Source organism: Myzus persicae, unplaced genomic scaffold, assembly GCF_001856785.1.
Source record: "Myzus persicae strain clone G006 unplaced genomic scaffold, MPER_G0061.0, whole genome shotgun sequence".
Taxonomy (NCBI): Eukaryota; Metazoa; Arthropoda; class Insecta; order Hemiptera; family Aphididae; genus Myzus; species Myzus persicae.
In genome coordinates, this window is record NW_019100469.1 from 1618503 (window position 1) to 1630888 (window position 12386).

The 12386-nt window shown below is 28.0% G+C and overlaps 1 protein-coding gene and 1 long non-coding RNA gene across 2 annotated transcripts; one reads left to right on the plus strand and one right to left on the minus strand.

Moving 5' to 3' along the window:
• Nucleotides 1–843: 843 nt before the first annotated feature.
• On the minus strand, nt 844–11039 carry LOC111037595 (GMP reductase 1-like). The gene is made up of 6 exons (XM_022320290.1): nt 10796–11039; nt 10579–10698; nt 3517–3774; nt 2150–2338; nt 1817–2022; nt 844–1747 (listed from the first exon to the last, which is right to left on the minus strand). Exons 1-6 carry the CDS (start codon nt 10880–10882, stop codon nt 1549–1551), a joined length of 1059 nt encoding a protein of 352 aa, XP_022175982.1. The 5' UTR covers nt 10883–11039; the 3' UTR covers nt 844–1548.
• On the plus strand, nt 10589–12386 carry LOC111037676. The gene is made up of 2 exons (XR_002604905.1): nt 10589–10736; nt 12111–12386. It is a non-coding gene; the product is annotated as an uncharacterized LOC111037676 (long non-coding RNA).

Here is a 12386-nt window from a genome sequence, read left to right on the forward strand (position 1 = left end):
GTAGAAATTAGTAGGTTTTTTTGAGCATAAATGGTCACCATAAGTTATTCGGGAATAGGAACAAGCACTTTCGATTTATATTTTATACCATGTGCTACCTATATCCAATCATGGCTGCAGCCGCATGCAAATCGTCCATCTTATAAGTCGAATTAGTTCACAAAGCGAGGAACACCGACGAAAATTTTCCCGTAAGCTAAGGTACACTAAAACCATGATACCCCAATGGGTATACAGAACTATATTTTATATTTTCTAATTTTTTTAGTGGCGAAGTTAGGTTATACCTATAGGTACAGGCGGTAGGTTAGGTTTGATTATGTTATTATGTTAGATTATCCGAAGTTAATAGAGTCAAAACAACAAGACCGTTTTCAATAAAATTCATATCAAAAAATTACTTGAGACTTGAAGGGTGTGTATATAGCATATTTGTTCAACCCCTATAGGTAGGTAGAGGGTAGCTCAAGCCTGAATTTTTTTAGCCCACGAAAAAAAAATATTTTTTATCAATTCAAATGGTTGCTATTAGTTAGGTACATATAGATATTATATTACTATTATAATTATTACAAACATGGCATATACATTTTTTACAAATATACCTATTTATAAAAAAAAAACAAAGCTTTAGCTGAATCAATGCCAGACAGGATATCTAGTTATTTTTAAATGTAGGCCACATGTTTGTAATAATGTAAGTACCTAATACATTTTAGATGTTTTTTGGAATATACTATTATAATATCGAACAACTATTCAATACAATTTAAATCAAATTTTAGTTTATTAGTTGATAAAAAAACAAGTAAAATATAGACGTTCTCAAATAATTGTACAAAATTCAAATCAAATTCATTTTTTTTTTTATTGTCTAATAATTATTAATCATTAGCATTAAATTATTCGATTGTAGTCAGATCTTAAATAGGATTAGAAACCAATAAAAGATAAACATAGGTAACTAATACATCTTTACACACATTTTTAAAACTTATAAGTTATATAACTAAAGATATTCCCAAATATAGAAACAAAAATCACATCACAGTTATAGACTTACATTGAGTAGCATTTTAATTATTTTTTGGTTTTTAGGTCAATCAACAACTATAATAAATAAATAAAGTATAATATTTTATGCACCAAACTACTGAGAAAAAATTGTAATTATTTAAAAACTTTTAAAATTACCAGAACTAACCTAAATTGTATTTATAATTAAATGTTAACCTCACTAACTATAGTAACTAATGATTGATTATGAATAGTAAAATAATATTAATAACAATGAGAAAATATTTCTATCACAAAATTGAAATTACATTAGTAAAAATAAAAAATTATTAAACATCCTGTAAAAATACAGTCTTAAATTCTACAGGCGCTCAGGTAATGTAAAATGTGACTGGAATAAATTATGCTATAGAACCAATAATTGAGTATAATACCATATTGTATTAGGTAAATAAATACCTTTTTGTTAAAAGGTTTATGTACCTAATTATACAATATACATTATACAAGAGTATGGGACAGTAATGTTATTTATTCTCGAGTAGTTATGTTGGAGTACACAGAGTTCACTTGTTGAGTGCATCGAATAAATGTGGCACGCTTAGGCAACTCTTTTAATGTATGAGCTCCAGTATAGGTACATGCTGAACGAAGTCCACCAAGTATATCAAGAATAGTATCATTTACATCACCTCTGTATGGTACTTCAACGGCTTTCCCTTCTGCAGCTCTGAGGTAATCAATATATTTAAATTAATAATTATGTCCATACAACATAAGGCTAATAATAACAACATACCTATATTCTGCCTTACCACCAGCGTGTTTCTTCATCGCGGTTAACGAACTCATACCATAAAATAATTTACACTTAGTACCATTTGGTTTAATAGTTAATTCGCCTCCATTTTGATCATGTCCAGCTAGCATTCCACCAAGCATAACAAAATCTGCTCCAGCACCGAATGCTTTGGCGACATCTCCAGGACAAACACATCCACCATCCTGTAGTATTTAAACATTTTAAATTCAAATTATACTTTCAACAAATAAATACTGTATTGATTCATGTGTAATGTGTATTGTCAATGAAACAGAATTAATATTAAGGTAATTATCAATAGATGCTCACAGAAATAATATGTCCTTGTAGACCATGAGCAGCATCAGCACATTCAATAACCGTACTTAACTGAGGATAGCCCACGCCCGTCTTAATACGTGTGGTACATACTGATCCAGGGCCAATACCAACTTTAATGATATCAGCACCAGACAAAATTAATTCTTCAACCATTTCACCAGTAACCACGTTGCCGGCCTAAAAATAATTATTCATTAATTACGTTGTACATTAAATATCAATAAAATAACGGCAATAAAAATATAATAAAAATATAACCGTAATGTGGCAAAGAATTTGGCTAAGCTCACCAAATGTAGTTGGATACATCCCCAAACCGCTATAACAGGTTAGGTTTCAAGCATACAGGCAGCTGTATACGAATTGCATCCCACCGCAAAAATTCTTCCGAATCGCGTGACGGGTTTTTTGGGGGGGTCATACTAATTGCGTCCCGATTTTTTTTTAACTTTCATAGGTATCAATTGGGTCTCGAATATTATAAAAACTAAACAATATTTCCCTTCCCATTTTTATACAAACTTAGGACTGTCTGTAGAAATAGTTACTACGGGTAGGTTAAAAATATTGTTTTTGCTTATTATATTATTTTTGTTTTGTTTTTTTTTGTAATTTTAACTTTATAAAAATATACTAGGTACCGGTAAAAATTTAAAAAAGCTGTTTTATTCATTCAAACCTACCAATTTTTTTATTGAAATTTTGCCATTGCTCGTTTTAAAAATTGTTCTTATTAATTACCGAGGTTGTGCGGTTTTTTAACTTAGTTAATGCTTCGTTGTTTTATATAAACGTTAGTTTGTAACCACTTCAGAGTATCGATAAATTGAAAAATGTTTGTATAAAACATCGCGTTGAGCTTAGAATGAAAAACTTCACAACTATTTGTAGTTCTCATAGTAGTAGGCGAGTATTTCACCCAAAATGAAGGCGGGAAACTAGATTCCGGTAGTATATATGTTTCTAATATATAATCAGTGAATATATCAATTGTTTTCATAGAACGGTTTAATAGATATTAAATCATCTGTGAAACAGTTGATCACTTCGCCAGGATGGAGAAACGGTAATTCTTTACATATTAAAGATATCACAGGTAATGTGGACGCAATTCAGACGTGCTCAACTGCTCAAGAAAAACTCGGGACGTAATTCATAAGCAGCGATACAGGCAAACAGCCGTAAGACAAAAAACGGGTATATATTAGGTAGGTATATAATTATTATAGCCATAAATGTTAATTTTTGAAACATGGAAAAAATTAATATCAATCAATAATAAACACTTTATTAATTACTTAATAATTAATATATTACAATGTGTGATTGATGTTGTGTTATTTAAAAATACTTACAATTATTGTATGTTGTGGGTATGCTGTACGAGTTTTCCGAACAATATCCACAAATTGTTGAGTGTAACCGTTAGCCACATCGAGGCAGATAAAAGATATATCTGGTACGGCTTCCAATATATTTTTTAGTTTTTCAAATTCATGGTCATTTATACCACAAGTAACAGCTATGTGTGGTAAAATTTCTTTATTGTTGTTAGCAAACTCTAACCATTCAGCAGGTTCGTAGTATTTGTGAACTGTAGTAAATATCCCATGCTAAACATAAATTAAATCGAAAAATATATTATTTATAAGACGAAAATATTTTAATATGTGGTGGAAAATATAGTAGACAAGACATTTATAGTTATTAAATATTGAAATTAAAATGTTGGAATCTGTAAAAAAATATATTTAAATGATCGATATTATGTATCAAATGTTAGTGAAAATAATTTCTAAGCATTTCGGTGAAGACGTATAACTGTATAAGTGGTTTCAGGATTTAAGATCCGAATATCTAATGGCCAATGTTAAGTTCAAAGACAGTTGTGTCCAATTTGTATTTCAAATAAATATAGACTTCCACCATTAGAAAATTACCAATAAAATGCTGGTTGAGAAATGTAGTGAAATACTATGATCATTATAAATAAAATAATGAAATCAGGATTTATTTGCGAAAGCGTACCTATGCCTGTGTCTTGATAATTCAAAATACACAGATTTATATATAGTGATGGAAATTTAGAATAAAAATGTTATTGTATTTAAAAAATATATTAATATGCATACTAACAAAACCAATTTGCTAGCACCGTAAAAAAAACATAGTTAAGAAAAAAAAGTTAATTCCCGTTTCCGGTCCCATTAACGTCTCAGTTCATTGTTTAACTAATCAAAATTTAGCATAAGTTATATTACAGACAATGAAATGCATCATGGAATAGACATTAAATATAATAATATGGTAGGTCAAAGATATGATAACCATGTTGCTATGAGTGTTCGTGTTAATGGTGTATAATTAATACAAGATTAGGTATCGGGAAAACTCACCCAGCAGCGCTTTACGTATAAACATTGTGCCTATAGTTCTCAATTGTATAATATTCAACATAATATAAGAAATTGTGGTAGGTAAAATGAAATCTGTGGGACATTTTATTAAAAGTTTGGCAATGATAACTAATGTATTAAAAAGCAGTAGGTAGGTACACAAATAAATTGTTCTAAGTATACTAAATTGACTTATTTGTATACAATGCACGTATGATGATGGCACATTAGAATTTTTTCAAATGTATCAAGCAATTGTTGAAACTTTGGAAGAATTACTAACAGTTAGAGATATTACTACATCTTCGAACACACTTTAGTAGCATATAACTGTAGTGATCAGTGAATTTGTAATACGTTTGATACTATAGGTTTACATCTAATAGTCTAATACTTTGTTTTCAATGACATTATCTCTATGTAAAAAAATTTACAATAAATGAACTGTGATTTAGTTTAAGCAGTACGCACGTAGAAACAATAATAAGCTAACTCGTTAATTCACGCAAAATTTTGAAATATACTTTAAAATTATTTTTTTTAAAACTGAACTTAATTTTAAAATTTGTTGATGATCGAGAAAAAATACAAATTTGTGTAAGTACTGTACCAAAGTATTAATGGGTACTGCAGATTGTCCTGAAAAATATTTTCGTACTGCTATAGCAGTTTCATAATTTTATTAGTACCTAACCTACCAATTATTTATACAAAATGGTACATTGTTACCAATAACATAGCTAATATTATATAATAAAATATTAGTTATTACTTATAGTAAGTATAAGTCAATACGCGGGCCGCAACTACCGACCATTATACGGTATAAATAGCTTAAAACTAATTTAAATATTATGAAAAAATTGCATTGCGTTTTGTGTGTAACAAATAATAAACAATTATAATAAACATTAAGCGACGTGCATGCTAAGAAAAAGTGTCAAGTCCCTATGATTAATATTTTTTGAATAGGTACGATGGTTGATTTCTATTTTGCAGTATACATGCGATTTCGTCCAAATTTGAACATCAAACGTCAACAAGAAAAATTGTACGTAACAGGTATGTAAGTATATATTTGATATTTTTAAAATGCTTTAAAAACAAAGTATGAGGAACCATGTATAGGAAGAATCTTGAGGATTTACTTATTTAAATTTAAAATTGTACCTATATATTTTTAACTAGGTACAAAATAATAAACATTTTTTGAATTTTTTCAAAGATTTACGGTAATTTTAAATTATTAAAAGAACTATCCATGAGGATCCTTTTTTTAAATTTCCAAGCTGTTTGATAAAGAAAAAAATCGAAAAAATACTAAATAAAATTACATTTTATCTGTAAAATAGCACAAAAAGAACAACATATTTAGAAAATTATATAAAGACTTCAAAATACTATTCCAAATATTTGATGGAACATTTTAAGTATCTACTGCAATATATTTTGATTACAAAAATAAATCGATTTTATCAAAGAATGATATTGCGTAAATATTCTCATTATCCTATCATTTTTTTTTTTTAGTTCTTTCCGATTATTTTTTAAAGTACTGGACATTTATCCATATCCAATTTATTACCAATAATTTCTTTAAATATTGAAGATTAAAACGTTCAAGGTGTCTTCAGGCCAAAAAATACAATTTTCATTACCATTGATATTTGATTCCCCAATAAGTCCTAACTAGATCCAATTTGTAATCAGAAACCGCAAACAAATTTGAAAATGAAGCATTATTACTACTTACTCTCAAAGATGATGACAGACATTGAGACATAGAAAATACAATCACATAAAAACCAATACATTTATCGATACGTTTAGAATTTAAATTACATATGTACGTTTTAATGTGTAATATTAATATATTGTTCTTTATGATTCTAAAAATAGTATGTTCTTAACTTAATTAACCTACGTGTCAGCTATGGCCTGGGCCCATGGACACGTGTGGACGTTTAGGGTCACGGCGTCACGTGGAAAATAAGAAAAGTAAAATTTAGTTGAATCGATCGAATAAATTATGCAATATTTTGAAGAAAATTGCAAGACAATAATATTATTAATGCTCGTTTTATTATAATATAGGTAATAATATTGATGAGTCATTTAAAACAAAATTATCTCTCTGCCGCTGCAGTCGATCACGTGGATAATATATATTATAATTCATTGTTCATAATAAAGAAGAAAATATATACACCAATCATAGTAAATAATAATATTACAAATATCATGATAACAATTAAAAACAGACACATGCCAATCCATAATAGATACATCAAACGAATTATACTATGTAGGTACTTAATTCAACGATCACGTGATATTATTGGCATTGACTGGCATTGAGTATAGAACGATATAGGTACTATCTAAATACTAAAGAAATTGGTTGAATGGTTTTACATAATTTTTACCTCGAGTTAAAACGAAGAAATGAAATTATTATACATTATAAGACCTTTATTTTTAAAACAACTTAAACAGTGAACATAATTATTATGTAAGTACTTACAATAATAAATAAATAAATCCTACACATCATATCATTAATCAGTTTGAAATTGCTTGTAAATACTCTACCGAAGATAATTAATTATTAATAATTTTAATTATTTATTTATTTTAAATAAACGCGCAGAGAAAACCCGAATCGCGTGTACAAAGCACAAATACAAATAGTATACTGTAATAATAATTCCGAGCTAAATCAGACTTTTGATAAATTTTAATTACGTTGTAATTATTAAACAACCATAGGGCATAGATATTTTAAATTGAACTCAATGAAACCAGATTATTTATTACATATTGGCATATTGCTAATTTGTCAAATCGATAATCACAAATTGATGCAACATAAATAACAACTTTCATGATACAATAATATATGTACATAATACATTATACATTATATTATAATATCAACAAGAAAATAATTAAAAAACATATTAAAAGCAACTTCAAGTACCCGCATTAAAAAAGATGTATAGATTTCATAGGAAAATTACATAAGCAATGACTGTATATTCTAAACGTAAACCGTACCAGTTTTGTACCAGGCTTTTAAGCTGTTTTATTATTGCATGCAATATAGACAAGTACTAAAATGAAACACCGAAACTGCTATTGTAGTGGCATGCGAATTATGAACGTAAAATAACGATTTTTAGCGAAGTCGTTGTCAAAACGATGATAACGACCATGACTCATGATTCACAATAGTGTGTTATAAACTTATAAGTTTATAACTTTTAAGATTAACAAATATTAACTGCATATTTTAGTAGGTATTGATATTTTACGAGATTTTCTACATATTATATTTCAATTCGCAGACATTTAAAATAGAATAATATGAATAACAATCATGTCGGTATTAATCAAGTACCTACCTATTTATTTTGTCCTGTAAAACGTTATTACTCATACAATTGAGGTCTTCAAAATATTGTATTGTATTGTATTATTATTTTCTTTAATTTCAAATAACTATAATTTAAAAATATATATTTAGTACCTTTATATATTTATGACTACCTAAATATTAGGCTTCCCATTTCAGCTATAATAATTGTATAAATCTATAACTATAATAGAGTGGGTATTTAAACTTTCATTGCATTGTATAATTTATAATTATTATTATGTAAACAGTATATAGGTACTATAAAGTAATTAGTAATACAGTATCTACATAGCACTATTGATACTGAATAATTCTAATTTATAGGTAACTAAAGTCTACTATTGCATTGCATACTGGCTATTTAGTATGGAGGAACATATTTTTTTTTTTAATTGCAATCCTAAATTCATAACATCAAATATCATAATATGATTAATAATTATACATATTTTGTAGTAGAGCCAAAGTCAAATAGCATGTTATAATACATACAAACATTGGTACACAGGGATAGGTGTGCTGATTAATACATTTACATTGTTAATTGTTATAGGTTGAATAAAGATAATAAAGATGGTGATTAAAATGTTTTAAACTAAAATCCTATAGGAAAAAAAATTTTAATTGGTTAAATTTAACTGTTGGGTATATATTTTATTACATTAATATAATTTTTAGATGTATTTTAACAAAGTAACATTATATTGAGCTGTCAAAGTAAGCACAAAGCTAAAAAAACACATTACTATTTACTATTCTAATTTAATATCTACTAATAAGTCAATACTAATAGATTACTCTACATTTCTATTTTGCCAGAATTGATTTGATTTGACCTAACTTTTTAATTGACTAACTTGCAACAAAAATCAATGTAGTTTGAGTCACACACAATGTTTTAGAACATTTTAATTTATGGGAGCTGATCAATTATAATAGATCATTAAAAACTGGCTTACAATTTTCAATGTTTTTTATAGAAGGTACAAGGTTTTGAAGTGAAAATTATAATCATGATTATAATTAATGTTCCGATACAAAATTGATATACCTACCATACTATTTTACTAATAAAAATCTAATAAAAGATAGTGATAGGTCCAATGTGTTCATCAATAATTACATTTTAAATGTTCTATTAATGAATTATAGAACTAATCATAATAAATAGGTAGTATTCTTCCAGCTATTACTAATACAAATATTATTTGATGTACAAATTTCAAAATCAAAATAGTTTTAAGCAATAAACACTTAAGTTAATTGAAATTTACTATGATTTTAATATGTGGCATCATAATGACAGGTAATAATGTTATTTGTTTATGTTTGTGTATAATGATTTATTTAACCATTTTCATTTAAGATTTCTTTGTACATAAAAATAGCCATAATATATGAATTATTTTTCAAAACTAGTAAAATAATTCATGAAATTGCAAACAATTTAAATAGGTAATTGAAAATTAAAAGTCAAATTGAGATCTTTAAAAAAAAGTACAAAATAAAAAAAATATAGGTATATCTTTTACCTTGGAAAATATTTTACTAACCAAAAATTGAACAAGCTAAACTAAATTGTAAAGATTTCATGGCTTATGAGTTATGGTTTACCTAGCCTAAAAAGTTACCAATTCAAAAATCAAAAAATTATTAAATTTTATTGGGTCATAATTTTGTTTCATAGTGTAAAAAGTTAAGAAATAATATGGGTATTTAATTATTTATTGATACCTACAGTATAAGTATAAAAATAATTTTAACTTGACGTATAGAATACTTTATAGACAGGATTAAAGCAAAAATGTTATTTAATAAGCCAAAAATAAAAATGCAAATTAGTATATAATTGAGACCCTATTTAATGTAAAAAAGAAGACATTTCCAACAGCAAATAAAAGAATACTGATTTATGTTTATATAACTAAAAACTTGAAACCCATATCTGTTTACAATATTTATAAGTTTTAACCAAACAATAGCAATATTTGAATAAAATTGAATAATTTATATTTTTTGTGAAGTTGCCAATGAAACATCTGACAGTTCTTGCTTTACTCTAGCTTGTTCTATTTATAAACTTAAATGTAAGAGGTGTTTTAAAATATCATTATTATTATTATGATAGAAGGATAGAAAAATAAGTAGGTCAAAGACATAGAAAGTTAGATTTTAGTAATTACTAAAAATGTAATTACCTTTCTAAAGTGCCAATGATGGTCATTTAGTAAAAGTGATATCATTTTATATTCAGTATAACATTAATACTCTACCCAATATATCATGAAACTATAACACAATAAAACTGTAGAAATAATTTGTTATTAGCTAAATAAATCTGTAGTTGTGAAAAATGAAAAAAAATTCAAATAATTAACATTTTTTAAATCATTTGATACTGAATGGAATTTAAATATCTATAAAAAATAGGTAGGTATACCTACAAAAAAAAAACAATATTATTATGAATTGATGAAAGAAAATAAATATGTAGTGTGTCTAAATGTAAAACTTTTGTTTTGGATTATAAATAGTTCATTACTATCAATAAATAATTGTCTGTATGACTTTAACAAGCAACACATTATTGTTTGAATGCTTACTTTTCCCAGGGCAGCTGCCATTTCGAATGTTCCGACAGTGTCCATATTGGATGCCATCATCGGTATACCCTGATAAGTGCGCTTGGAGTTACGAAACGTAATATGTCGGAACAAGTCTACCTACAACAGAAAACAAAATTGTAGTTTTTGTCACATAGGTACTTTTTTTTTACACAAATCGATTTTTTTTTATAATAAATTTGTATGCAACACTCACTTGAGCCCGGGTCTTCAGTGTGCTTCTTTTCGGCCTGAGAAGCACGTCTTTGAAGTCCAACTTCACCTCATTAATTATGTTCGGCATGTTTTCTGAGGACGACTTCTAGGACTTGTATCGAAAAATCAGACACCGACCACCGATGTGATGCGCGTGCTATAACGGTCGAGAAGGTGGCGCGAACACGACTGACGTGCCACCGGCAGCTGAAAATACACTGGTCACTGATGTAGCGAGTAGTGACTACTGACTACTGCAGTATTTCACTATTGCCTAGTGAGGTCGGAGTGTCTGACACCGGCGCCTGGTGCACGCTTGTCGGTCGTCAGGGCTGGGCAGAGGTGGGGATGCGAATACTATGACTCACCCCACAGCCAACACCAAGTCGCGCTCTCGTAGTCTCATCGTCGCTTTATGATTTTTTTTATAAATTATTGAGCATTGAGCAATAATTATTGACATTATCCACATAGCATGACATACATAATAATATAATAGAATTACCTAATACCTATTATGCTTATTAAATATGATATTATATAATATTGATATTATTATCGCATAAACCACTCCGCGGCTACTACAGGACACGCCCTCCCGGCAATCACCGCTACCCCTAAAAAACGATGCCGCTACAATTGGGGTCCCGAAACATCGATGTCTGAGACCAGCGATTTTGATTTTAAAGACATTTTGCACAACGGTATAATTTAGCTCAATTTCGAGCTTTAACTCTTTCTGTGCAATAAATGCTAAAGAGAGCTATATCGGCCGACGGTCTTCGTAATAATACCTACTTAAATATATATACTGAGGTAGGTGCCTACCTATCGACAGAGCTTGCGAATTACCTACGGCCCAGTCGCCATCCTTTTGATGAAAATCTCATATTATTTTTGTTATTAGATAATATACTTCTTCTACATAGTTAGTAAGACGAAATTCAAAAAATCATATTCAAAACCATATAGAGGTACCTATACCATAGAACACTAGTGTTCTATGCCTATACATATATTAATGTATATGTTAATATTTGATAATATCTGATTGAATACCTTTATTCCAACACATTATTGCATAATAAGAACGCCCAATACATATAATATCATAATACTATACCTAAATTATTAATATTATTATTACTGAATATAATATGTAACCAAGTAGGTATTTAGGTATATTATATATAGTAGGTATTGACAATATTGACTTATTTAACTGTATTGTTGTGATTGAAAACCGGAATTTTTTCCAATAATAATAATATACTATTTAGTATTCTAAGCAATTCTCTTTACATTCTCTTTTTTAGGATTCTACGACAGAAAAATTATTGTCACAATGTCACATTCAACGGTTTAAAGAGGAGCAGAGGACAAGTCAGACAAGGACACTGCTGCTGTCAATTGTCATTAATTGTTGTCATCAGTCATCACTTACCATTACTAATTACTTTAAATACCTATCTAAATAGTATATATTATTGACTTTGTTCGAATATTTTTGTTATTAAAATAGTGCATCACAGTTTCAGTACCTACCCAAACCCAACGTTAATAAATTATCCGTGAAATTAAATATTATAAAA

What these genes read in the sequence shown, in the direction of transcription:
- LOC111037595 (XM_022320290.1), bottom strand. Translation starts at nt 10,882, where the DNA reads ATGCCGAACATAATTAATGAGGTGAAGTTGGACTTCAAAGACGTGCTT. An exon ending in TGGCAGCTGCCCTGGGAAAA is followed by an intron (nt 3,775 to 10,578) that starts GTAAGCATTCAA and finishes ATTTATGTTTAG; the next exon opens with CATGGGATATTTACTACAGT. An exon ending in ACCCACAACATACAATAATT is followed by an intron (nt 2,339 to 3,516) that starts GTAAGTATTTTT and finishes AATTATTTTTAG; the next exon opens with GCCGGCAACGTGGTTACTGG.